Source organism: Pristis pectinata, chromosome 17 (assembly GCF_009764475.1).
Source record: "Pristis pectinata isolate sPriPec2 chromosome 17, sPriPec2.1.pri, whole genome shotgun sequence".
NCBI lineage: Eukaryota > Metazoa > Chordata > Chondrichthyes > Rhinopristiformes > Pristidae > Pristis > Pristis pectinata.
In genome coordinates, this window is record NC_067421.1 from 43,891,720 (window position 1) to 43,919,323 (window position 27,604).

The 27,604-nt window shown below is 42.5% G+C and overlaps 1 protein-coding gene across 4 annotated transcripts in view; it reads right to left on the minus strand.

The window, feature by feature from the left end:
- The window catches only part of LOC127579563 (M-phase phosphoprotein 9-like), a 111,403-nt gene that overhangs the window by 57,818 nt on the left and 25,981 nt on the right, over positions 1–27,604 (minus strand). For all 4 annotated transcript variants that reach the window (XM_052032428.1, XM_052032426.1, XM_052032427.1 and 1 more), the window contains exons 2-6: positions 19,049–19,648; positions 12,459–12,582; positions 11,455–11,548; positions 3,460–3,572; positions 1,256–1,381 (exon numbers count right to left, since the gene is read on the minus strand). In XM_052032428.1, the coding sequence (XP_051888388.1) occupies positions 1,256–1,381; positions 3,460–3,572; positions 11,455–11,548; positions 12,459–12,518 (393 nt within the window). In that variant the 5' untranslated portion in view covers positions 12,519–12,582; positions 19,049–19,648. The remainder of the gene's footprint in view (positions 1–1,255; positions 1,382–3,459; positions 3,573–11,454; positions 11,549–12,458; positions 12,583–19,048; positions 19,649–27,604) is intronic.

A 27,604-nucleotide genomic window follows, 5' to 3' on the forward strand; every position in this document is an offset into this window, starting at 1 on the left:
CTGGTGAATACTAAAGTATTCATTAAGGACCTCCCCTACCTCTTCCAACTCCAGGCACATGTTTCCTCTTTTATCCCTGATCAGTCCTACCCTCACTCTAGTCATCCTCCCATTCTTCATACATGAGGAGAACGCCTTGGGGTTTTCCTTAATCCTACTCGCCAAGGACTTCTCATGCCCCCTTCCAGCTCTCTTAAGTCCATTCTTAAGCTCCCTCCTGGCTACCTTGTAACTTCAGAGCCCTGTCTGATCCATGCTTTCTAAACCTCAAGTAAGCTTCTCTCTCTCGACAAGATATTCTACATCTTGTGTCAACCACAGTTCCTTCACTCTGCTATCCTTACCCTGCCTCAACGGGACAAACCTATCCAGAACCCCATGCAAGTACACCCTAAACAATCTCCACATTTCCATTGTGCATTTCCCCAAGAACATCTGTTCCCAATTTACACTCCCAAGTTCCTGCCTAATAGCATCATAATTCCCCCTCCCCCAGTTAAATACTTTTCCATATCTTCTGCTCCTATCCCTCTCCAAGGCTACGGTAATGGTCAAGGAGTTATGGTCACTATCTCCAAAATGCTCTCTCAGCAAGAGATCTGAAACCTGATCAGGCTCATTGTCTAGTACCAGGTCCAGTACAGCCTCTCCACATACTGTGTCAGGAATCCTTCCTGTACACACCTAACAAACTCCACCCCATCTATCCCCTTTACACTAAGGAGGTGCCAATCAATATTACGGAAATCGAAATCACTCATGACAACAACCCTGGTATTTTTGCATCTCTCCAAAATCTGCCTCCCGATCTGCTCCTCAGTGTCTCTGCTGCTACTGGGGGGTCTATTGAATACTCCCAATAGAATGATCACTCCTTTCCTGTTTCTGACTTCCACCCACACTGACTCAATAGATGATCCTTCCAGGACCTCCTCCCTTTCTATAGCTGTGACAAAGCTACTCCCCCACCTCTTTTACTTCTGTCCCCATCCCTTTTGAAACATCTAAACCCCAGAATATCCAGCAGCCATTCCTGCCCTGGCGACAGCCGTGCCACAGTTCCAAGTTCATCACCCTCATTCCTGATTCTTCTTGCATTTAAGTAGACACACTTCAGCCCATCCTCCTGCAACTCAAACTTGCCAATAATTCAGCATACCATAACCTACCCAATCCCAAAACTCTTCACTGAAAATTCTAGATCTTATGCTAAATTAAAGGTAAAATGCTGTTGTGTTGAACTAAACTGTCTTACCTGTGGAGGAGATTGAAAGAGTGGAGGTGAACACGAACCCCAGCCAGATAGACTTTTTTTGTCCTTCTGCTTCATACAATAAATCTCCTTCAGTGAAGGGATCTCACACCGGGAACCTGCTGGAAGCTAAAAATAATTTTGTTTTCCTCGCCATAGTGATATGGGTCCAGCTTATGCAAGCCTTTTAAATATTTTAAGGCAATTTAAAAAGCAAAGCTATCCCAGCATCCTTGGATTTTTTGTGTTTTAATAACCTGAGATAAGGGAATATCCTAATCTTGTCTGCACATATGAATGTAATTTGGAGACAACAGCAGAAACCAGTAACAGTGGTTAGCGTAACGCTATTACAGTGCCAGCGACACGGGTTCAATTCCGGCCGCTGCCTGTAAGGAGTTTGTACGTTCTCTCTGTGTCTGCGTGGGTTTCCTCCGAGTGCTCCAGTTTCCTCCCACATTCCAAAGATGTACGGGTTAGGAAGTTGTGGGCATACTATGTTGGCGCCGGAAGCTGCCCCCAGAACACTCTACGCAAAAGATGCATTTCACCATGCGTTTCAATGTAAATGTGACTAATAAAGATATCTTATCTTACATCAGTTTACAAGTCAGGAAGAGGGACTAGTTGCCAAGACACACGTGGCCCAGTGAAAGATGAAGATTAGGCCAAAGCATTACAGGTGCTTATAAACAATACCTGCAGAAGACAAAGGCTCAAAAAATTAAGACAACAAATGTTGTCCCAGCCAAATATGCCACTACAGATTATGTTGGAACAGTTCAAGTTTGTACTGCAGAGCATTCAGAAGCCATGCAGCTGCATAGATGGCCTAGATAGGGGGAGCTGGTTGCCGGTGAAACTAAAATGTCTGGTTCCCTTGGGAGCTGGAGCACTATCAGAACAACTCTGAAACCCGCAGGCACGAAGACAGTCTAGATTACCAAAGAGCTACTCTCTGCCTAAACCAACAAAACCAGTTTGTATTCTTTGTATTTTATAGAATCATGGACTTCTTATAACAGAGGAGGCGGCAATTCAGCCAATCAAGACGATCTTGTTTCATGCAAGGATGTCAAGTAGTTAGATAAAATCTAATGCTATTGTTAGACAATGGTGCCCAAGGAAAGAGGCGCTGGCTGTCCACTCTATCTATTCCTCTTAATATTTTGTACACCTCTATCATGTCTCCTCTCATCCTCCTCCTCTCCAAAGAGTAAAGCCCTAGCTCCCTTAGTCTCTCCTCATAAAGCATACTCTCTAAACCAGGCAGCATCCTGGTAAATCTCCACTGCACCCTTTCCAATGCTTCCACATCCTTCCTATAATGAGGTGACCCGAAATGGACACAGTACTCCAAGTGTGGTCTAACCAGAGTTTTATAGAGCTGCATCATTACCTCGCGGCCCTTAAACTCGAACGCACGACTTATGAATGCTAACATCCCATAAGCTTTCTTAACTACTCTACCCACCTGTCAGGCAACTTTCAGGGATCTGTGGATATGGACCTCCAGATCCCTCTGCTCCTCCACACTAACCAGAATCCTGCCATTAACTTTGTACTCCGCCTTGTTGTCCTTCCAAAGTGTACCACCTCACACTTCTCCAGATTGAACTCCATCTGCCACTTCTCAGCCCAGCTCTGCATCCTATAAATGTCCCTCCGTAATCTTCGACAATCCTCTACACTACCTACAACACCACCAACCTTTGTGTCATCTGCAAACTTGCCAACACACCCTTCTACCCCCTCATCCAAGTCATTAATGAAAATCACGAAAAGCAGAGGTCCCAGAACCAATCCTTGTGGGACACTGCTAGTCACACCCTCCAATCTGAATGCAACCTCATATCTGCAGAAGAGACCCAGTATTCCCACTTTGTCTGCCCGCTTCAAATGCATTTTAGTAAATTCACTATTCTGTTTATGTTCAAGAGGAAAAGACAAATGAAAGCCTGAAAGAAAAGTTAAATTATTCTTATATTATAGAAGAAAAATATGAGAAAATGACACATCAAGACATTCATATAATGCCATAATTTGAATACATCCGAGAATTTAGGACATACGAGAAACAGCTGGAAATAACACAGCTTATTTGAGAAAATTAGCAGTTTTACAATTATCCCCTTTTTCTAGTTTACACAGATCTCCTCCTTGATATAACTGCATAGTAGACGCTTAGTGAAACATTTTTGACATACATGGAATGTTTTGATGGTTTTCGAGGGAGAGAACACATCAGCAAAATCAGTCTCCTTGTTCTTCGGTAATGAGTGGTACAGCTCCCCCTCATCCATCTTCCAATAAGATAGTCCTAAAGCAAAGATAAAATTAACTAAACAAACATTGGAGTAATAAGGTTCCAACGAAAACTAATCTCAAAATGTAGATACCAGAAAACTAATTAGGAAATTACATGAATTTTTTGAGCTTGAGATCTTTATTTTAAAACCAGAGGTTCAGTTGGTCTTTTCTCATCTCTTTTAGCTAAAGGATCAGAAGTGCAGACACTTTGGAATAGGGTAATCTGCAGGACAAATGGAGAACTGTTCAATCTCTGTTGACTCCATTCCAGAACTAAGATCATTCCACCCTTAGTCATTAATTTACAATATGCAGACAACATCTGCATTTGTGTACACATGGAGGTTAAGCTCAGTTATTGTTGATTCATCCATTAGTTCATATATAAAATGAGAACCTCATGTTAAACATATAGAAGATAAAAGTTCTCTACCAATCTTCACCCAGTACCCAACAGAGCACTGACAATCAAGATCCACGTCAAGATGCTTGAAAATATGAATTAGCTTCCACATCTCAGGAGCTGCTATCACTGACAAAATTCTCCACTGTCTCCAGCTGACTGCAAAAAAGATGTTCAAAAATCATGACCCTATTGTTTATTGACTACAGCTCTGCCTTAATACAATTCCAAGCAAGCTTGTCACCAAACTCCAAGACCTAGGACTCAACACCTCCCTCTGTAACTGGATCCTTGACTTTCTAACAAACAGACCGCAATCAGTGAGAATAGGCTGCAATACCTCTGGCACGATTATTCTCAACACTGGTGCCCCACAAGGCTGTGTCCTCAGCCCTCTAATCTACTCCCTATACACTCATGACTGTGTGGCCAGATTCTGCTCTAACTCCATCTACAAGTTTGCAGATGATACCACCGTTGTCGGCTGTATCTCAAACAGCGATGAGTCGGAGTACAGGAAGGAGATAGAGAGCTTAGTGGAATGGTGTCATGACAACAACCTTTCCCTCAATGTCAACAAAACTAAAGAGCTGGTCATTGACTTCAGGAAAGGGGGCAGTGTACAGGCACCTGTCTACATCAGTGGTGCTGAGGTCGAGAGGGTTGACAGCTTCAAGTTCCTGGGAGTGAACATCACCAACAGCCTGTCCTGGTCAAATCACGTAGATGCCACGGCCAAGAAAGCTCACCAGCGCCTCTACTTCCTCAGGAGGCTAAAGAAATTTGGTTTGTCCCCTTTGTCTCTCACCAACTTTTACCGATGCACCATAGAAAGCATCCTATCTGGATGTATCATGGCTTGGTATGGTAACCGCTCTGCCCAGGACCGCAAGAAACTGCAGAGAGTTGTGGACACAGCCCAGCACATCATGGACGCCAGCCTCCCCTCCTTGGACTCTGTCTTTACCTCTCGTTGCCTTGGTGTTGCAGCCAGCATAATCAAAGACCTCACCCACCCGGGACATTCTTTCTTCTCTCCTCTTCCATCAGGTAGAAGATACAGGAGCCTGAGGGCACATACCACCAGACTTAAGGACAACTTCTACCCCACTGTGATAAGACTATTGATCGGTTCCTTTATACAATGAGATGGACTCTGACCTCATGATCTGCCTTGTTGTGACCTTGCACCTTATTGCACTGCACTTTCTCTGTAGCTGTGACACTTTACTCTGTACTGTTACTGTTTTCACCCATACTACATCAATGCACTTTGTACTAACTCAATATAACATCCTCCTCAAATCAGAGGAATCTCTGGCCTGTGGACAGAGGAATATCCAGGACGGCAGCGAGCACCTTGAGCCTTTACTACTAGAGCATGTGGACAGAAAGTGCAAACAGCACAAAATACACACAATTCATTCATTCACCACCCGCTGCCCAACGTGACAAATTCTGCAGATCCTAGTTAAAATCCTAAATCGGGGCAAGGCAAACCTCAACAGGACCTTGCAAAGGTTGATTGGGAGAGGCTATTTCCAGGTAAAGGGACAACTGGCAAGTGGGAGACTTTTAAGAGTGAGAAAGGGGGATTTTAGGGATGCATGTTCCTGCTAGAGTGAAGGGCATGACTCACAGGATTAGGGAACCTTGGTTTATGAGATATTGAGGATATATGTCAGGTATAGGCAGCCGGGATCAAGCGAACCCTTGAGAAGTATCAGAGATGTAGGAGTACACTTAAGAGGGGAATCAGGAGAGCAAAAAGACATGAGACAGCTTTGGCAGATAATAAGGGAGAATCCTAAGAGATTCTATGCATAGTAAGAGCAAAAAGGTAACTAGGGAGACAATTGGTCCCCTTAAGGAACAATGCTGTCATCTATGTGTGCAGCCATGGGATACGGGCAAGGTCTAATATGGATATTTCTGAGTTCACCATGGTGATGGTCATGGAAGCCAAAGAATTAAGGGAAATGAACAGTGATGTCTTCGAACATATCCACATTACAAAGAGATGTTGGCAGTCTTAAGACATATCATAGAACATAGAACAGTACAGCACAATACAGGCCCTTCGGCCCACCATGTTGTGCCAACCTTTAAACCTCGCCTAAGACTATCTAACCCCTTCCTCCCACATATCCCTCTATTTTAAATTCCTCCATATGCCTATCCAGTAATCTCTTGAATTTGACCAATGCACCTGCCTCCACCACCACATTCCATGCCCCAACCACTCTCTAGGTAGAAAACCTTCCTCTGATATCTCCCTTGTTTTAATTCAGTTTTTTTTCCACAATCTTTTGAACTGTGTTGGCCAGTTACTGCCAGATTACACTCATGCTGCTCTTGTTTGATGTTCCATGATTAAAATTTTGTTTGTTTGAATTTTCTCTCCAGTTGTTCCCCCTAATTTTCTAATAGTCTATCATTTAGAGGATAATAAAATCACTCAGGATAAACAAAGGGGATGTCACAGGTTGTGAGCTCAAATCCCCTTCTAAAGAATTGAACACAAAATATCTAGATTTGATGGGTAGCCACAGTGGCACTGTGGTTAGCACTATTGCCTCAAAGCTCCAGAGACCCAGATTTGATCCTGACCATGGGTGGACTTTGTACATTCTCCTTCTGACCACATGGGTTTTCTCTGCATGTTCTGGTTCTCTCCCACATCCCAAAGGCATTCTTGTAAGTGAATTGGCTCCTATTGAGATGGATAAGTCCCTAGGACCTGACCAAGTATATCCTAGGACACTGTGGAAAGCTAGGGAAGAAATTGCAGCAGCCCTGGCAGAGATACTTACGTCATTTTTAACCATGGATGAAATATCAGAGGACTGGAGGGTGGCCAATGTTATGCTTTATTTAAGAAGGGTTGCATGGACAAGCCAGGGAACTATGAGCCAGTGAGCCTAACATCAGTTGACAGAAATTTGCTAGAGGATATTCCAAGGGACAGGATTCACCAGCATTTGGAAAGGACTGATTAGGGATAATCAGTATGGCTTTTGAGTGTGGAAAATCGTGTCTCATGAATTTGATTGATTTTTTTTTGAAGAGGTGACGTAGAGGATTGACGAGGGCAAGGCAGTAGTCATTGTCTACATGGACTTCAGCCAGGCCTTTGACAGGGTCCCGCACAATGGGTTACTGGAAGGTTAGATTACATGGGATCCAGGGCGAGCAAGCCAATTGGATACAAAATTGGCTTGGTGGAAGGAGTCAGAGAATAATAGAGGAGGGCTGTTATTCAGATTGGAGGCCTGTGACCAGTGATGTGCCATAGGGATCAGTGCTGGGACACTGTTGTTTGTCATTAATATAAATTATGTGGATGACAATGTTGTTAGTAAGTTTGCAGATGACACTAAAAATGGTGGTGTAGTAAACAGTAAAGAAGGTTTGCTAAGATTACAACAGGATCTAGATGATCTGGGGAAGTGGGCCAAGGAATGGCAGATGGAAGTTAACTCAGATCAGTACAAGATGTTGCACTTAGGGAAGTTAAACCAGGACAGGACTTGCACAGTAAAGGGTAGGGCCCTGCGGAGTGTTGTAGAACAGTAAGACCCAAGGGTACAGGTACATAATTCCCTGAAAGTGGTGACACGGGTAGATAGGGTGGTGAAGAATGTATTTGGTCTGCTTGCCTTCATCAGTCAGGGCACTGAGTACAGGATTTGGAACATCAGTGTTGGTTAGATCGCACTTGGAGTATTGCGTGGAGATCTGGTAACCCAGCTATAGGAAAGATGTCATGAAGCTGGAAAGGGTGCAGAAAACATTCATGACAATGTTACCGGAATTGGAGGACTTGAGTTACAAGGGGAGGCCTGATAGGCTGAGACTTTTCTCCCTGGAGCATAGGAGATCATGAGGGGAGTAGATAAGGTGGATGGTCTCAGTCTGTTTCCCAGGGTGGAGGAAACCTAAACTAGGGGGCACAGATTTGAGGTGAGAGGGGAAAAATTTTAAATGTACCTGAGGGGCAACTTTTTCCAGAGGATGCTGGGAATATGGAACGAACTGTCAGACCAAGCTGTAGAGGCAGGCACAATTACAATGTTTAAAAGACATTTGGACAGGTTCATGGATAGAAAAGGCCTCGACAGATATGGGCCAAATGCAGGCAATTGGGACTCACTCTGATAGATATCTTGGTTGGCATAGACAAGTTGGGCTGAAGAAATGTTTTCCCTGCTATATAACTCTATGACTTAGGGCCTGTAGGATTCACCAGCCACCTCAGCCAGAGAAGGATATCACGCTTCAGCCGCTGTGCATAGATCAAATGCAAACAGTCTTGTTAATCATCTCATTTTGTCTCACCCTACCTGAGATCTTCCCTTTGTTCTACCCATCCCTCTCCCCACCTCTTCTGCCTGACAAACATTTTTTTTCCCTCTTTCCAAGTTCTGATGACAAGGACTTTGAACAACATACATAGAACAGTACAGTACAATACAGGCCCTTTGGCCCACAATGTTGTGCCAACCTTTAAACCTCGCCTAAGACTATCTAACCCCTTCCTCCCACATATCCCTCTATTTTAAATTCCTCCATATGCTTATCTCGCAATCTCTTGAATTTGACCAATGTACCTGCCTCCACCACTGCCCCAGGCAGTGCATTCCAGGCACCAACCACTCTCTGGGTGAAAAACCTTCCTCTGATATCTCCCTTGAACTTCCCACCCATTACTTTAAAGCCATGTCCTCTTGTATTGAGCGTTGGTGCCCTGGGAAAAAGGCGCTGGCCGTCCACTCTATCTATTCCTATCAATATCTTGTACACCTCTATCATGTCTCCTCTCATCCTCTTTCCCTCCAAAGAGTAAAGCCCTAGCTCCCTTAGTCTCTCCTCATAAAGCATACTCTCTAAACCAGGCAGCATCCTGGTAAATCTCCTCTGCACCCTTTCCAATGCTTCCACATCCTTCCTATAATGAGGCAATCAGAAATGGACACAGTACTCCAAGTGTGGTCTAACCAGAGTTTTATAGAGCTGCATCATTACCTCGCAGCTCTTAAACTCAATCCCTCAACTTATGAATGCTAACATCCCATAAGCTTTCTTAACTACTCTACCCACCTGTCAGGCAACTTTCAGGGATCTGTGGATGTGGACCCCTTGATCCCTCTGCTCCTCCACACTAACCAGAATCCTGCCATTAACTTTGTGCTCTGCCTTGGAGTTTGTCCTTCCAATGTGTCCCACCTCACACTTCTCCAGATTGAATTCCATCTGCCACTTCTCAGCCCAGCTCTGCATCCCATAAATGTCCCTCTGCAATCTTCGACAATCCTCTACACTATCCAAAACACCATCAACCTTTGTGTCACCTGCAAACTTGCCAACCCACCCTTCTACCCCCTCATGCAAGTCACTAATAAAAATCACAAAAAGCAGAGGTCCCAGAACCGATCCTTGTGGGACACCGCTAGTCACAGCCCTCCAAGCTGAATGCACTCCCTCCACCACAACCCTCTGCTTTCTACAGGCAAGCCAATTCTGAATCCACACGGCCAAGCTTCCCTGGATCCCATGCCCTCTGACCCTCTGAAGAAGCCTACCATGTGGAACCTTGCCAAATGCCTTACTAAAATCCACGTAGACCGCATCTACTGCAGTACCCTCATCAATCTGTTTGGTCACCTCTTCAACGAACACTATCAGGCTTGTGACCTGAAACATTAACTCTGCTTCTCTTTCCACAGATGTTTTCAAGTGAGAAAAATGCAATACGAATACCAATAGAACTTAGTACAGGAAATACAAAAGAATGTAAATCTAATTTATTTAGCTGCTTGTGATATGACAATCCTCTGATCCCAGAAATTAGCCTAGTGACTCTCTTTTGGACTGCCTCCAACACTGGTGTATTATTTCTTAAATAAGAGGACAGTAGTGCAGGTGTGGTATCACCAATACCCAGTACAATTGTTACAATATTACCCTACTTCTAAAATCCAATCCCCTTTCTCCATTTAGATAATAATCTGCCTTTAGATTCCTCTTACTGAAGTGCATGGCCTCATGCTTTCCCACATTATACTACATTTGTCAAGTTTTTGTTCAAACTATCTATATCCTATTGCAGAGTAGGATGGGATAAATATAGTAGTGGATGCTTCATAAGCGATCTTTGTTTGATTTACCGTAAGATATAGGAGCAGAATTTCATTCAGCTGATCATCATTCAATCAGAGCAGACTTTTTTTTTCCAACTCTATTCTCCCGCCTTCTCCCCATAACCCTTAACCCCCTTACCGATCAAGAACCTATCAATCTCTGCCTTAAATACATTCAATGACTTGGCCACCACCCTCTGTGGCAACGAATTCCACAGAGTCACCACCCTCTGACTGAAGAAACTGAGGGTAGCGTTGAAGCAGGGTAAAGTGTTGTCAATGCAAATGGAAGCTGGCACCATGATTTTGGATGATGTTGCTGAGAGGATGCATGACAATGAGAAACAGAAGGCAGCCATGAACAAAGACCAGAGGTAGTAGGACAGGAGATGGAGAGATGTCTTAGCAGATCAGTCTCTTGTTACAACTGCATAGATATAAATGGATCAGGCAAGTGCCATCCCAAAGAAAAAGGAGAATTCTGGAAGTATTTAGCAGTTCAAACAGCACCACAAAAAAAATAATAAAATTAATATTTCAGGCTGATGACCCTTCTGATTAAAGGTCACTGACCTTAACTGTTAATTTCTTTTTTCTCTCCTTCAATACTGCCTGATCTACCAAGTATTTCCAGCATTTCCTGTATAATTTCAGATTACCAGCATCTACAGTTTTTTTTCCTTTTTTGAAGTGCAGTTCCATCCATCTAGTTGACAGTGGAGAGACTTTGTAGAAGGATGCCTTGCTCAACTATCTCAAAAGCTGCAAACAGGTTAAGGCAGCCACACTAGATTTATTATAAATGGTAAGAATCCATTTCAATATTGTGGCAGGAATCATGTTCAAAATTATGATACGGCAAGTTAGGATGGAACGGAGACAGAATAAAAGGGAGTTACTGACTGTCTCTTTCCCATTGGTTAATTATAAACTTCAATCCAATGTATGGAAAATTACTGCTTTCATAACAAAATATTTTAATTCTCATCAAAAAAAACTCTGAATAAAACCATAGCTCACAATAATGGGGTGGTTATGCAGAGTGCTGAACACAAAATGTATCCCTGGAATGGAAACATCAGAGGTCAGATCCCTTACCATGTGTAATTCCCCTTCGAGCTATACAAGGTAAAGTTGGAAACTTGGGGCAGTACCCACAACAGAGCTCATAGTAACATATCCAATAATTCCACAGGGAGAAGCGTTAGTCCTCAATCATCCAGCTAAAAAAAACCTACAAAAATCTGTTCATGATTCTTGCAATCTAATGTAGAAAGGTACCAGGTCATATCACAAAATTAACCAGAGTTTAAACTTAAATAATCAGAGAAGCTCATGCTTGTATCTACCTGAAACGTTAGATACCAAAGAATTTGGACTGCTGGAAGGTCTGCTGAGGTAGAAAGAGCTGTTGGGAGAGGAACCTGCAGATGTCAAATGAACCTGAAAATTGGAAAAAAAAATGTAAAGCTTTGTTATACACAAAGATATTCACAAAGTCATGCTAAATCTCCTAAATATTATTCTTCATCATTTCTTTCCCCTCAGACTCTGAATAGCAATTATCATCCATAACACTACATTCTGTACGTATGTTTATAAGTCTTCTGGAACTTCTACAACCAGTCTTTATGGTGGTGTTAGTATTACCCAGGTAACTGACAAGTTTTCAGTTGTGTTTTTTTAATTAAACTATACAAGTGCACAATAAAAAAGGAACTTGTCAAAATGATGGTTAAAACTTATTTATAAAGGAACAAACCCAGTTCTTTTGATAAGGAGCCAACCAATAATGGAGACTAGATGTTAAACATGAGGCCCTCAATTTTGTGTTTACCTGAAGCTGAATGTTTACAGTTGTGTTTAATGCTTCAGAGGAGTAACCAACACTATTCAAGGATTCACTTGCCACAATAATTAAATGTTCTTTCCCAGGTCCCTTCTATTAAGTAGTAATTTCAGAAAGCCTTGAATAAACAAGGATAAAATTTTGCAAGCTATACTTGTAATAGCAAAGGCTATTCTTAAAGACAGGATAATTTCCTAGTGCAAATGCCCAAATTGCAACCTGCCCCTAATCTATTTGGCTTCTGTCTCAGGGTTGGAAAATATCTTGGTTGATCAGCTCTCTTCCATCTGAAGCAGAGAAAAGCAACAGAGTTAAGATTTCATAACCAAGATTGTGTTTATTACGGTGTAAGTCTGTTGGAAGCTGCAAAACGTCAAAACAGCTTAAAATTACAATGTATTGGAAGGAGTATCTTTCCATCCGTAAATAAGTAATAACAATGGCGATTTTATCAACACCTCGTGAAAACTTCAGAAGAGAAACTTAAATTATCAGAACACTTACATCTTCTGGTGTTTCAGTCTGTGGCTGCCCAGCTCCTTGTGGCTGTATTATTTCACACATGGCTCTGTTTCCAGATTTTGATTTCCAGTTTTTCTGTTTAACCTTTTGTGCCCAAGATGTAAAACTTAAAAAAATAAAAATAGATTTAATGCCATCACAAATACCTGCATAAACTACTTTGGGGTACCCATAAAACTGAGCTCCCCAGTTCTCACTTCAGTTCACAATACAGGTGATCCCCGTGTTACAGGGGGGAGAGCGGCATTGCATTTCTAGAAAACAGCCTGTATGCGAAGCTGTCATCTGTGCATGCATCAAGAAACACAAGTTTACAATAAATACACTGTGTTGTTTTATTTACTTTTTTTCTCTGACATAAATTCTACGAGAGTGAATTTTGTTCCATATTTCAAACTTTTTGGTAGTGATTTATGAATTCTGTAAAATGTATGTATTTTCATAACCTGAATGGCCATAACACGGGAGTTGCCTGCACATTGGATTCTCCCCTGCAATCACACTAGAATCAGATAGGGTCACTCCCACTCTCATCATCCAGTCTGCTTGCAGTTTAAATGGCTAACCTCTCTTCTTTGGTCTGCTGTAACCTGATCACAAGATTTTTCACTTGTGCTGCACTTTCTAGGACCACCATACAGCAGTCACTGAAGGAACTCTGGAAAGCAACAATAAATGCTTTGGCATTCCCTATTGAGCCCAAGTCATACAGCACATCATTCACCAGCAATTAGTCCATAGCCTTCTATGAGACTATTTTCCCTCATGAAAGAATCATATACTTTTCTCCATTTTTCTTCCAGCACGAATCTTGAAATCCTCATCTTCAGCCATTGCTTTTAGTTCATTTTTTGGGTTACTTCTGACCCTGTAATGATGCTGTCAGCTCGTGGCTTTGCAGTGATGATCTTGCTATAGCACATCTGGGATTATGAAGCTGGCCAGTGGCTGCCACAGTCAAACTGGAAGTTCCTGCACATATTGTGTGAATTTCTGGTCACCACATTACAAGAAGGATGTGGAGGCTTTGGAGAGGGTGCAAGAGGTTCACCAGAATGTTCCATGGATTAGAAAGTATTAGCTATAAGGAGATGTTAGACAAACTTGGATTGTTTTCTCTGGCGCGCACTGGAGGCTGAGGGAAAACTTGATAAAAGTTTATAAAATTATAAGGGGCAAAGATAGGATAGATACTCTTTTCCCCCAGGGTGGAAATGTCAAATACTAGTGGGCATATCTTAGGTGAGAGGGGAAAAGTTTAAAAGAGATTTGTGAGCAAGTGTTTTTTCTTTTACAGAGAGTGGTAGGTGCCTGGAATGAGCCACCCGGGGAAGTGGTGGACGCAGATACAATAGCAACATTTAAGACACATTAAAACAGGCACACGAACAGGCAGGGAATGGAGAGATATAGATCATGGGCAGGCAGATAGGATTAGTTTATATTGGCATCATGGTTGGCACAGACATCTGCATTAACTTTAGCCACAGGTGAAGTTCCAGAAGACTAGAGGGTGGCTAATGTTGTACTGTTATTTAAGAAGGGCGGCAGAGACAAGCCAGGGAACTACAAGCCAGTGAGCTGGACATCAGTGATGGGCAAGTTACTGGAGAGGATTCTGAGAGACAGGATCTCCCAGCATTTGGATAAACAAGGACTGATAGATTAGGGAGAATCAGCACTACTTTGTGCGTGGGAAATCGTGTCTCACAAATCTGTTTGAGTTTTTTTTTTGAAGAGGTAACCAAGAGGACTGATGAGGGCAAGGCGGTGCATATTGTCTAAATGGACTTTAGCGAGGTCGTATAGGCTAGTCCTGGAAAGTTAGATTACATGGGATCCAGGGAGAGCTAGCTAAGTGGATGCATAATTGGCTTGACGGTAGGAAGCAGGGGGTGATGGTGCAAGGTTGCTTTTCCCAGACTGGAGGCCTGTGACTAGTGGTGTGCCACAGGGATCAGTGCTGGGACCATGTTTGTTTATTATTTATATAAACGATTTGGATGAGAATTTACAAGGCATGGTTAGTAAGTTTGCAGATGACACAAAATAGACGGTATCAGAGACAGTGAAGAAGGTTCTCAAAAATTACAGGAGGATCTCAATCAGCTAGGAATATGGGTCGAGGAATGGCAAATGGATTTCAATTTTGGTAAGTGTGCGGTGTTGCATTTTGGGAAGTCAAACCAGGGTAGGACTTTCACAGTGAACGTTAGGGCCCTGGGCAGTTTTGTAAAACAGAGGGACCAAGGAGTACGAGTTCATAGTACCCTGAAAGTGGCATCACAGGTAGACAGGGTGGGGAGAAAGGTATGTTGGCTTTCATCACTCAGGGCATTGAGAATGGAAGTTCGGATATTATGTTGCGGTTATACTAGACATTGGTGAGGCCACACCTGGAGCATTGTGTAGTTTTGGTTACCCTGTTATCAGAAAGACGTCATGTAGCTGGAAAGAGTACAATGAAGATTTATGAGAATGTTGCTAGGACTCAATAGTCTGAGTTAGAGGGAGAGGTTGGGTAGAGTAGGACTTTATTCCTTGGAGTATGGGAGACTGAGAGGTGATCTTATAGAAGTGTATAAAATCAAGACGGGCACAGATAGGGCGAATGCACAGTCTTTTTCCCAGGGAATAGTAATCAAAAACAAGAGGGCATAGTTTTAAGGTGAGAGAGGAAAGATTTAAAAGAAACCTAGCAGAAATTTCTTCATGCAGAGGGTGGTGCATATATGGAACGAGCTGCCAGAGGAAGTGGAGCAGATACATTAACAACGTTTAAAAGACATTTGGACAGGTACATGAATAGGAAAGGTTTAGAGGAATATCGGTCAAACGTAGGCAAATGGGACAAGCTTAGATGGGAATCAAGTCAGACGAAAGGGCCCATTTTCATGCTGTATTACTCTACGATTCTGAGCCTGTGAGCCAGTTCCTGTGCTGCACTGTTCTATGTTCTAACTAATGAAACCTGAACCAAGGAAAGAGACATGGCTGCAGTACTGGAGGAGAAGGTGGGTTTCACACAACTGCCAAAGGACTATGTGTAATCAGAGCACTGCATTCCCAAGCACCCAAAAAAACAGAGTTGATAGTAAATATTTCACCTCTCCATTTGGGAAAGAGAAATAAGACATTGTGCAGTTTTTGAATTAATTCAATTCAAACATTTCATGATCTAATGTTGTTTCAGCTCAAGTAACCGGCAAAATAATTTCTAGTTCACAGGGTAGGACATGTAAATCAGACTGGTACTCTTGTAATTGTTTTTCTCAGATAAATAGAAATTGGAAACTTTCATCATCTAACAACTTTTGCAGAGAAAGTCATAAATGTCCTAATGCATCAAAAAAGAGAAACATTCAGAAAAGGAGAAACTTTTAGAATAGGGAGATTACATTGAGATTTATAGATGCATTAATATCAAAAATGTGTTTCCAAGAAGGGCAAAATGTCACTCATTCTGACCATCTTGTTTGATATATATCCAGAGGCTAGCACAGAGGTTCCATGGACCTCTACTTCTGGACAGAAGCTGCAAGCTATGGCAGCACCAGCTATCTTAGATGTTGGGTACTGCGAACATTTTGCAGATGCAGTCTCACCTACATCTTGTATAGTTGAAACATGACGTCCCAACTCCTGTGCCCAATGCCCCATCCAGTGAAGGCAGGCCTGCCATATTCCTTCTTCACCACATTGTCTACCACTTTCAGGGAACTTTGTACCAAGTCTCTGTTTTACAACACTCCCCAGGGCCCTATCATTCACATGCACGTCCTACCCGGGTTTAACATCCCAAAATGCATCACTTTGCACTTGTCTGAGTTTAATTCCATCTGCCATTCCTTTGTCCACTTTTCCAGTTGATCTTGATCCTGTTGTAACCTTAGACAACGTTCTTCACTGTCCACCACACCACCCTAGATCCTATGTGGTGGAGCATTCCAGACCAGCCTATCAAGCAGGACCTTGTCAAAACCCTTACTAAAGACCATGCAGAGAATGTCTAACACTCTGCTCTCATCAATCCTGTCACCTCTTCAAAAAAACTCAATTAAATTTGTGAGACATGACTTCCAATGCATAATGCCATGCTAACTATCCCCAATTAGTCCTTGACTTTCCAAATACAGATAGATCCTCTCTCTTAGAATTCCCTCCAGTAACTTTGCCACCATTAATGTTCAGTTCACCAGTCTATAGTTCCCTGGCTTGTCCTTGAAGCCCTTCTTAAATAAAGGCACAACGCTTGCCACCCTCCAGTCTTCCGATAGCTCACACGTGACTAAGAAAGATACAAAGGTCTGTGCCAGGGGCCCAACAATGTCTTCCTTGCTTGCCACAAACGTCCTAAGATGCACTTCGTCAGGGCCCAAAGATTTATCCACTTTTATGCGTTCCAAGACCTTCACCACCCCTTTTGTAATGTTGGTATGTCCACATAGAACATACATAGAAACGGTAAAGCACAGTACAGGCCCTTCAGCCCAATGTTGTGCTGAACTATATAAACACCTACTCCATGATCAATCTAACCCTTCGCTCCTACACAGCCCATAATCCTCCATTTTTCTTATATCCTGTGCCTACCTAAGAGTCTTTTAAAAGTCCCTATTGTATCAGCCTCTACCATCACCCCCAGCAGTGTGTTCCAGGCACCCACCACTCTGTGGGTAAAAAACCTACCTCTGACATCTCCCCTAAATTTTCCTCCACTCACCTTAAACGGATGTGGTGATGGTGGAGGCAGATACGTTGGACAGGTTCAGGAGTTTGTTGGATAGGCATATGGAGGAAGTGTGAGATAGAGGGATATGCGGGAGGAAAGGGTTAGATAGTGTGAGGGTGGTTTGATGGATGGCACAACATGGTGGGCCAAAGGGCCTGTTTTGTGCTGTATGATTCTATGGTTCTTCTGATATTGGCCATTGCTGCCCTGGGAAAAAGGTGCTGGCTGTCCTGTCTGTGCCTCTCATAATCTTATACACTTCTATCAAGTCGCCTCTCATCCTCCATTGCTCCAAAGAGATAAGCCCTAGCTCACTCAAGGTTTCCTCATAAGACATGTTCTCTAATCCAGGCAGCATCCTGGTAAATCTCTCTGCACCCTCTCTCAAGCTTCCACATCCTTCCTATAATGATGTGGCCAGAACTGAACACAATACTCCATGGTCTAACCAGAATTTATAGAGCTGCAACATTATCTTGCAGCTCTTGAACTCAATCCCCAGACTAATGAAGGCCAGCACACTTGAGCACCCCATCAATTTGCACTACAACTTTGAGGGATCTATGGACTTGGACCCCATGATCCTCTGTTCCTTCACACTGCTAAGAATCCTGCCATTAACCTTGTACTCCGCCTTCAAGTATGTTCTTCTCAAGTGCATCACTTCACACTTTTACAGATTGAACTCCATCTGCCACTTCTCTTCCCAACTCTGCATCCTGTCTATATCCCATTGTATACTACTTCAACCATCTACACTATCCACAACTCCTCGAACCTTTGTGTCATCCGCAAACTTACTAACCCATCCCTCCACTCCCTCATCCAAGTCATTTATACAAATTACAAAAAGCAGGGGTCCCAGAACAGATCCCTGCAGAACACCATTAGTCACCGACCTCCAGACACTGTTCTCTTCCCTGAACTCCCTGGTTTCCATGACCTTCTCCATGGTAAATACACATTAGAACTATTCATTTAAGATGTCACCCATCTCCTGTAGCTCCACACATAGACAACCACTGATCCTTATGGGCACCTATTCCTTATGCTCTTAATAAGCTTATAGAATCTCTTAAGATTCTTCTTTACCTTATCTGCCAAGGATATCTCATATCCCATTTTAGCCCTTCTGATTTCCTTCAGTGTACTTCTACATCCCTTATACTCCTCAAGGGATTCACTTGATCTACTTAACCTGACATTGCCTCCTCCTCTTTCCTGACCAGACCCTCAATATTGCTTGTCATTGAGAGTTCCCTCATCCTTTTCCTTCACCCTGACAGGAAAGAATCTCAGCACATATCACAAGTAGTCTGTATTTTTCAGCAGGACATGGCTCAATCCCAATCAGAAAAGCAAACCCCTAGATGGGGATCACACCAACCTTGAGATACTTTATGTTGCGTTCAATTTGAGACTGTCAGCAATCACCTCATTGAAAATAACCCAACAATCAACTCGCATTCCCTCTGCTCTATAATAAAATTCCACATAGTGTACACTTCGCAAAAAGGTAATTTTACAAGGCTTTTTTTTTACTAGCAAGTAGTACAAAAGCATAGCCACCATCTTCTCAAAGGTTTAACCAACAAAGGTAAATTTCATGCTGAAAGAACAAAGCTGCAAGAGTAAAATGAATAAAACTGAGCTATTAGGGCAAAGTCTTTTCAAATTTTCTGTTAAAAGAGAACATTTCAATATTGACTGTTCAACATGATACTTTAGATCTTACAAATAATTTTTAAATGGGCAAAATGAAAATTACATGAATTTTACAATAAGCATCAACTTTAACAATATTAGGTCTTCCATTTTTTTTCACATCTTTGTTACATACCCATTGGTCTTATTCTGTTTGCCAAGCTGACTGTCAGTCACAGTTTTAATTTCCAAATCAGATTTATTGCTATTTCCTTCCTGATTGATCTTCAAGTCTTGAATTGGTTTGCTTAAAAATTTAAGTGTGAAAGAGTGTTTATCCTAGTGGCAAAATGAATGGTTTCTTGTCTATTTTCTTTCCGATGAGGAAGACTGGATTGGTTATGCTGGAATTGAATTAAATCCTTTTCCTTCATTTCCTGTATATTGTTTGTAGTGTTCAATCTTGCCTCATTTACTGCATCAAGGCTTGGAAATTATTTTGTTCATGTGCTAAAAATGTCCCATTTGCACAGGTCAATTCCATGTTGTCTTGAAATTTTCTCCCTTCATCATTACATTGGTTGCTAGCTATCAGATGTTCCTTTGCTTTGCTGCTGTCAGAATGCACATCGGATTCCAAGTTATATTCCAACTCCTCTATATGATGGCCATTGACAATATCAGATCCAGTCAAGTCACCCATGTTCTTTGAAGGAGATGGTAATCTGGCTGTACAATGTTTGACACCATTTTCATTTTGTAATTGAATTAGTGCTTTGATTTCATCTTGGATAAGCTAGAAATGGCAGGTTGAAAATATAATTTAGATGCTAAACTGACAATATAACATTTTTATACACAAATTTTCTTACAGAAGTCAGCTTGACTTTAATACACAATCGTAATAAATATACAAGATTGTACAAGTTAGAGGGTCAGGGTAAAGTGAATGTAAACCAAATAATTAAACATTGTACATTATATACTTTTTTTAAAATCCAGCAAACATCGCAATATATTTAAAAACACATTATTTCAACTTATAGTTACTTATGAGGGACAAAACTAACATTTGCCTCCCCAACCAACAATCCCACTAATCACTATCAGCACCAACCCAACCAAGTATCAATAGGTGTACTATTTCGACATAGAGTCAGGATGTAAATGCTCACATTCCAGACACACAGCAAATGTTTTCATCTAACAAGTAACTAACAAAGTAGAAAATGATTAGGTGTCCTGACTACAAGAAGCAGGAAAATCCAATCTGGCCAATTACTATTCAGTCTCCTCCCAAGTATCAGCAGTGATAACAGGTATCATCAAGCAGCACTCACCAATGCCCAGTTTAAATTTGCTTTTCAGCTCAAAGTCTAATTACAGCCAGTTTCTCAAATATGGACAAAAAGCCAAATTCCAAATGGATATGATAGTGACTGCCATTACACCAAACTGCACAAGCGTGGCATCAAGGAGTCCAGGTAAACGAAAATCAATGAGAACCAAGAGGAAAATCACCATGGGCTTGCCATATCTAGCCCAAAGGAAGATAGTTGTGGTTGGAAATCATTCACCTAAGACTTTGTCTTAGGAGACCCTTAAGACAGAGTTCTAAATCCCAATTTAGAAAAAGAAATAATGGCTGTAAAGTGAAAGGTTGTGAATGAACTTAGAGCATGGATCAGTGCATGGAACTATGATGTTGTGGCCATTACAGACTTGGTTAAGGAAGGGACAGGAATGGGTGATCGATGTAACAGGGTTTCGAAGTTTTAGGAAGAATGGGGCGGGGGGGGGTAAAAGAGGGGGAGGAGTTGCAATACTAATTAGAGATAATATATCAGCTGCACACCAGGGAGGCATAATGGAGGGCTCGGACACAGAGTCTATATGGGTAGAACTCAGGTGTAATCACTCTCTCGGGGGTATACTATACACCTCCCAATAGCCACCAGGACATTGAGGAACAGATATGCAAACAGATTAGGGAAATGTGTAAAAATTACAGGGTTGTGGTCATGGAAGACTTCAACTTCCCTAACATAAATTGGGATCTTTTAGTGCAAGGGGTTAGATGGGGCAGAATATGTTAGGTATATCCAGGAGGGGTTCTTAAATAAGTATGTTGACAGTCCAACAAGGGGAAGGCTATTCTGGACCTAGTGTTGGTAATGAGCCTAGCCAGGTGACTCACCTATCAGTCGGTGAGCAATTGGGGGACAGTGACCACAGCTCATTAACTTTCAGGATAACTATAGAGGACAGGTATGGGGCAAGCAGGAGGGTTTTTAAATTGGAGCAGGGATAATTATGAAAGGCATAAGGCAGGAACTAGGTAGAGTAAACTGAAACACCTTTTAGCTGGCAAGTCCATGTCAAGCATGTAGTAAGTGTTTAAGGATCAATACACAGAGTACAGGATAGCTATGTCCCGGTTAGAAAGAAGGACACGAATGGAAATAAGGGGACCTTGGATGTCCAGACAATTGACGAACTTAGCCAAGAAGAAAACAGAAAAAGTACGTAGAGCTTCAGAAGTTAGGATCAGACAGAGTATGTGAGGAATACAGAGAAGCTAGAAATGAACTCAAGAAGGGAATTAGGAAAACCAGGAGGGGCCATGAAAAGTCCTTAGCAAGCTGGATTAAGGAGAATCCAAAGGCATTCTATACCTGCGTAAGGAATAAGAGGATAACGAGGGAAAGGGTAGGACCACTTCAAGATAAAGAAGGGAATCTATGTTTGGATGCAGAGCATATGGGTGAGGTTCTGAATGAGTATTTATCTTCAGTATTTACTCAGGAAAGGGACATTTGCACAATGCAGAAATTGGAACTGAGGGTGTAAACATGTTAGGTCATTTAGAGGTCAAGGAGGAGGTAGTGTTCGGTCTCCTAACAGTATTAGGTGGATGTCCCCGGGCCCAATGGATATACCCCAGGTTACTGAGGGAGGTGAGAGAGGAAATTGCTGGGGCGTTGACCCAACTCTTGTGTCTTCTTTGACCACGGGTGAGGTCCCGGAGGACTGGCGAGTGGCTAGTTTGTTCCTCTATTTAAGAAAGGAATAAAGGAAAATCCAGGGAACTATAGACTGGTGAGTCTCACATCAGTTGTAGGGAAATTGCTGGAGAAAATTCTTAGAGATAGGATATATGAGCATCTGGAATCCAATGGCTTGATTAGGGAAAGCCCGCATGGCTTTGTGCAGGGCAGGTCGTGTCTTACTAACCTGGTTGAGTTTTTGACAAGGTGATGAGAGAGACTGATGAAGGTAGAGCTGTGGATGTCATCTATATGGACTTCATTAAGGCATTTGACAAGGTCCCACATAATACGTTAATCAAGAAGTTCGGATGCATGGGATCAGTGGAAAATTGCTGTGTGGATCCAGACTGGCTTACCCATAGAAGACAAGGGTGGTTGTTGAAGGGACTTATTCAGCTGGAGGCCTGTGAGTAGTGGTGTTCCACAGGGATCTGTACTGGGACCTCTGCTGTTTGTGATGTACAAAAATGACCCGGATGAGTATGTTAATGGATGGTTGGTAAGTTTGCAGACGATACCAAGATTAGTGGAGTTGTGAATAGTGTAGAAGACCAGCGATGGGTACAGCGTGATATAGATCAGTTGCAGATGTGGGCGAGAAATGGCAGATGGAGTTTAACCCAGATAAATGTGAGGTGTTTGTATCTTGGTAGGATTAATGTCAAGAGGCAGTACACTCTTAAGGGCAAGACCCTTAACAGTGTTGAGAGCAGAGAGACCTTGGGGTACAAGTCCATGACTCATTGAAAGTGGCTACACAGGTAGACTGGGTGGTTAAGGTGGCTTATGGAATGCTTGCTTTCATTAATCGATTTCATTAAGATGTCAAGGCTTTAGAAAGGGTGCAGAGGAGATTTACTAGGATGCTGCCTGGATTAGAGGGCATGTGCTATTAGGAGAGGCTGGACGAACTTGGGCTCTCTTCTCTGGAGCAGCGGAGGCTGAGTGGTGATCTGTTAGAAGTGTATAAAATTATGAGGGGCATAGATAGGGTGGACAAACAATACTGCTTTCCAGTTATTGAGTGACCTAATACCAGATGGCATGCATTTAAAGTGAGAGGATGTAGGTTCAGAACAGTCGTGAGGGGAACTTTTTACTCCGAGTGTGGAAGCCTGGAAATGCAGTGCCTGATAGGGTGGTGGAGGCAAATTCTTTGGGGGCTTTTAAGACGGGCTTGGATGGGCACATGAATGAGAGGGAAATGGAGGGATATGGCATTCTGTAGGTAGAAGGGATTAGCTATGTCGCACAACATTGTGCACCGAAGGGCCTGTCCTGTGCTGTCTGTTCTATGTTCTATTCTAGGACATTTATCTAAAGAAGAAATGGACAAAAAATAGAATGTAGAGGGGCAGCCCCATGTTAAACAATGGTACAGAGACATAGGATCATAGCTCCTAAAAGCAAGTGGTAGTATCTATATGGGTAGAGACAAGAAACGCAAGGAGTAAAGAACATTGGCGGAATTGTCATATACCCTCCACCAAGAGCATTGACATATAGAGCAAGTATCAGGAAATTAGCAGCACATGTAATCCAATAATCATGATTCAATTTAACGTACATATGGACTGGCCAAATCAAATTAGCAGCATTAGCATGAAGGACAAATTCATGGCATGTATAATAAATGGCTTTCTAGCTCAATTTGTGGAACCAACAGGGGAACAGCCTATTTTAGACCTACTATTGTTCAATGAGAAAGTGTTAATTAATAATCTGGTAGTTAAGGAGCCTTTAAGGAAGAGTTCATAGACTTTTATATAAAGACTTAAAATGATTTAGTTTAAATTGGAAACTAGGGTCTAAAATCAAAACACAGCCATTATAGAGGCATGAGGTGTAAGCTGGTAATGGCACATTGGAAAACTGCTCAACCACTGTCAAATCTTATGCAATGACTAACATTTAAAGTAGTAACATATAATTTAAGACTCAAAAACCCAACAGGAAGTAGCCCATCCAACAAGAGATGGCACAGATAGTATTGATAAAAGGAAAGGGCTTATGATGTCTCTAAGAAAGCAGTAAGCCCATAGTTTGAGAAAACAAAGATTCAGCAAATGCAGACTGAGAAATCCTTAAGGAAAGGGAGAGTATGAAGGTTAATCCAGAGAGAATCATAAAATAGACTGCGAAAACTCTACAGATATGTGAAAAGGTAAAGATTCACTCTAGTTATGAGAGTCCCTTACGGAATTATATTGAGAATAAAGTGGCAGAGATATATTAAACATATCTTGTGTCTATCTTCATAGAAGACAAAACTTCCCTGAAATAAAGAATATTTTAATTAAAATTAATATTTATTAGTCATGTGTATATTGAAACACCCAGTGAAATGCGTCTTTCTGCATTAACAACCACCACAGTCTGATAATGTGCTGGAGGCAGCCTACGTGTGTCGCCACGTTTTCCAGCGCCTAACCCGTATGTCTTCTTTTGGAATGTGGTAGGAAAGCAGAACACCCGGAGAAAACCCATGCAGTCATGGGGAGAATGTATAAACTCCTTACAGACAGCGGTGGAATTGAACCCAGGTCGCTGGCACTGTAATAGCATTATTGCTAAGGCTACATTGCTCTTGCTGCTGTCCCAAGATCACAAAATCATTAACACCTACAGCACAGAAACGGCCCACTTCATCCACACCAACCTTAATGCCTATCTATGCTAATCCCATTTGCCTGCATTAGGCCCATAGTGCTCTACTCCTTTGCTATTCCAAGTACCAGTCCAAATGGCTTTTAAATGTTGTAATAGTATCTGCCTCTGGCAGCTCACTCCAAATATTCACTACCCTTTGTGTGGAAAAACTTGCCCCTCAGATCTTAGAAACATAGAAAACCTACAGGCACAATTCAGCCCTTCAGCCCACAAAGCTGTTCTGAACATGTCCCTACCTCAGAAATTACTAGGCTTACCCATAGCCCTCTATTTTTCTCAGCTCCATGTACCTATCCAAAAGTCTCTTAAAAATCCTATCGTATCCACTTCCACCACCATTGCCGGCAGCGCATTCCACGCACTCACCACTCTGAGTAAAAAAACTTACCCCTGACATCTCCCCTATACCTACTCCCCAGCACCTTAAACCTATGTCCTCTTGTGGCCACCATTTCAGCCCTGAGGAAAAGCCTCTGACTATCCACCCGATCAATGCCTTTCATCATCTTATACACCTCTATCAGGTCCCCCCTCATCCTCCGTCGCTCCAAGGAGAAAAGGCCGAGTTCCCTCAACCTGTTTTCATAAGGCATGCTCCCCAATCCAGGCAGCATCCTTGTAAATCTCCTCTGCACCCTTTCTATGGCTTCCACATCCTTCCTGTAGTGAGATGACCAGAACTGAGCACAGTACTCCAAGTAGGGTCTGACCAGGGTCCTAGATAGCTGCAACAATACCTCCCGGCTCCTAAATTCAATTCCACGATTGATGAAGGACAATACACCGTATGCCTTCTTAACCACAGAGTCAACCTGTGCAGCTGCTTTGAGCATCTATGGACTCGACCCCAAGATCCCTCTGATCCTCCACACTGCCAGAGTCCTACCATTAAGACTATATTCTGCCAACATATTTGACCTACCAAAATGAACCACTTCACACTTATCTGGGTTGAACTCCATCTGCCAGTTCTCAGCCCAACTTTGCATCCTATCTATGTCCCGCTGTAACCTCTGACAGCCCTCTATACTATCCAACACCTCCAACCTTTGTGTCATCCGCAAACTTACTAACCCATCCCTCCACTTCCTCATCCAGGTTGTTTAGAAAAATCACAAAGAGTAAGGGTCCCAGAATAGATCCTTGAGGTACACCCTGGTCACCGACCTCCATGCAGAATACGACCCTTCAACAACCACTCTTTGCCTTCTGTGGGCCAGCCAGTTCTGGATCCACACTGCAATGTCCCCTTGGATCCCATGCCTCCTTACTTTCTCAATAAGCCTTGCATGGGTACCTTATCAAATGCCTTGCTGAAATCCATACACACTACATCTACTGCTCTCCCTTCATCGATGTGTTTAGTCTCATCCTCAAAAATTCAATCAGGCTCGTAAGGCAGGACCTGCCCTTGACAAAGCCATGCTGACTATTCCTAATCATATTATACCTCTCCAAATGTTCATAAATCCTGCCTCTCAGGATCTTCTCCATCAGCTTGCCAACCACTGACGTAAGACTCACTGGTCTATAATTTCCTGGGCTATCTCTACTCCCTTTCTTGAATAAGGGAACAACATCCGCAACTCTCCAATCTTCTGGAACCTCTTCTGTCTCCTCGATGATGCAAAGAAAATCATCAGAGGCTCCACAATCTCTTCCCTCACCTCCCACAGCAGCCTGGGTACATCTCATCCAGTCCCGGTGACTTATCCAACTTGATGCTTTCCAAAGTTTCATCACCTCCTCTTTCCTAATATCTACATGCTCAGCTTTTCAGCCTGCTGCAAGTCCTCACTACAATCACCCAGATCTTTTTCCATAGTGAATACTGATGTGAAGTATTCATTAAATACCTCCACTATTTCTTCCGGATCCATACACACTTTCCCACTACTGCACTTGATAGGTCCTATTCTCTCGCATCTTATCCTCTTGCTCTTCACATACTTGTAGAATGCCTTGGGGTTTTCCTTAATCCTGCCCGCCAAGGACTTCTCATGTCCCCTTCTGGCTCTCCTAATTTCCTTCTTAAGCTCCTTCCTGTTAGCCTTATACTCTTCCAGATCTCTAACATTACCTAGCTCTCTGAACCTTTTGTAAGCTTTTATTTCCTTTTGACTAGATTTATTATAGCCTTTGTACACCACAGTTCCTGTATCCTCCCGTGACTCCCTCATTAGAACATGCCTATGCAGAACTCCACACAAATATGCCTTGAATATTTGCCACATTTCTTCTGTACTTTTCCCTGAGAACATCTGTTCCCAATTTTCAGCTTCCAATTTCCTGCCTGAGAGTCTCATAATTCCCTTTACTCCAACTAAAACGCCTTTCTCGTCTGTCTGTTCCTATCTCTCTCCAGTGCTATCGTAAAGGAGATAGAATTATGATCACTATCTCCAAAATGCTCTCCCACTGAGAGATCTGACACCTGACCAGGTTCATTTTCCAACACCAATCAAGCACAGCCTCTCCTCTTGTAGGCTTATCTACATATTGTGTCAAGAATCCTTCCTGAACACACTTAACAAACTCCACCCCATCTGAACCCCTCGCTGTATGGAGATGCCAATCGATATTTGGGAATTAAAATCTCCCATCACAAGAACTCTGTTATTATCACACCTTTCTAGGATCTGCTTCCCTATCTACTCCTCAATATCCCTGTTACTATTGGGTGGCCTATAAAAAAACACCCAGTAAAGTTATTGACCCCTTCCTGTTCCTAACCTCCACCCACAGAGACTACGTAGACAGTCCCTCCATGACATCCACCTTTTCCGCAGCCATGACACTATCTCTGATCAAGTGCCGCTCCCCCACCTCTTTTGCCTCCCTCCCTGTCCTTTCTGAAACATCTAAAGCCCGGCACTCGAAGTAACCATTCCAGTCCCTGAGCCATCCAAGTCTCTGTAATGGCCACCACATGATATAGCTCCATGTATTGATTCAAGCTCTAAGCTCATCCGCCTTGTTCACAATACTCCTTGTGTTAAAATAGACACATCTCAACCGGTCTGAGCACATCC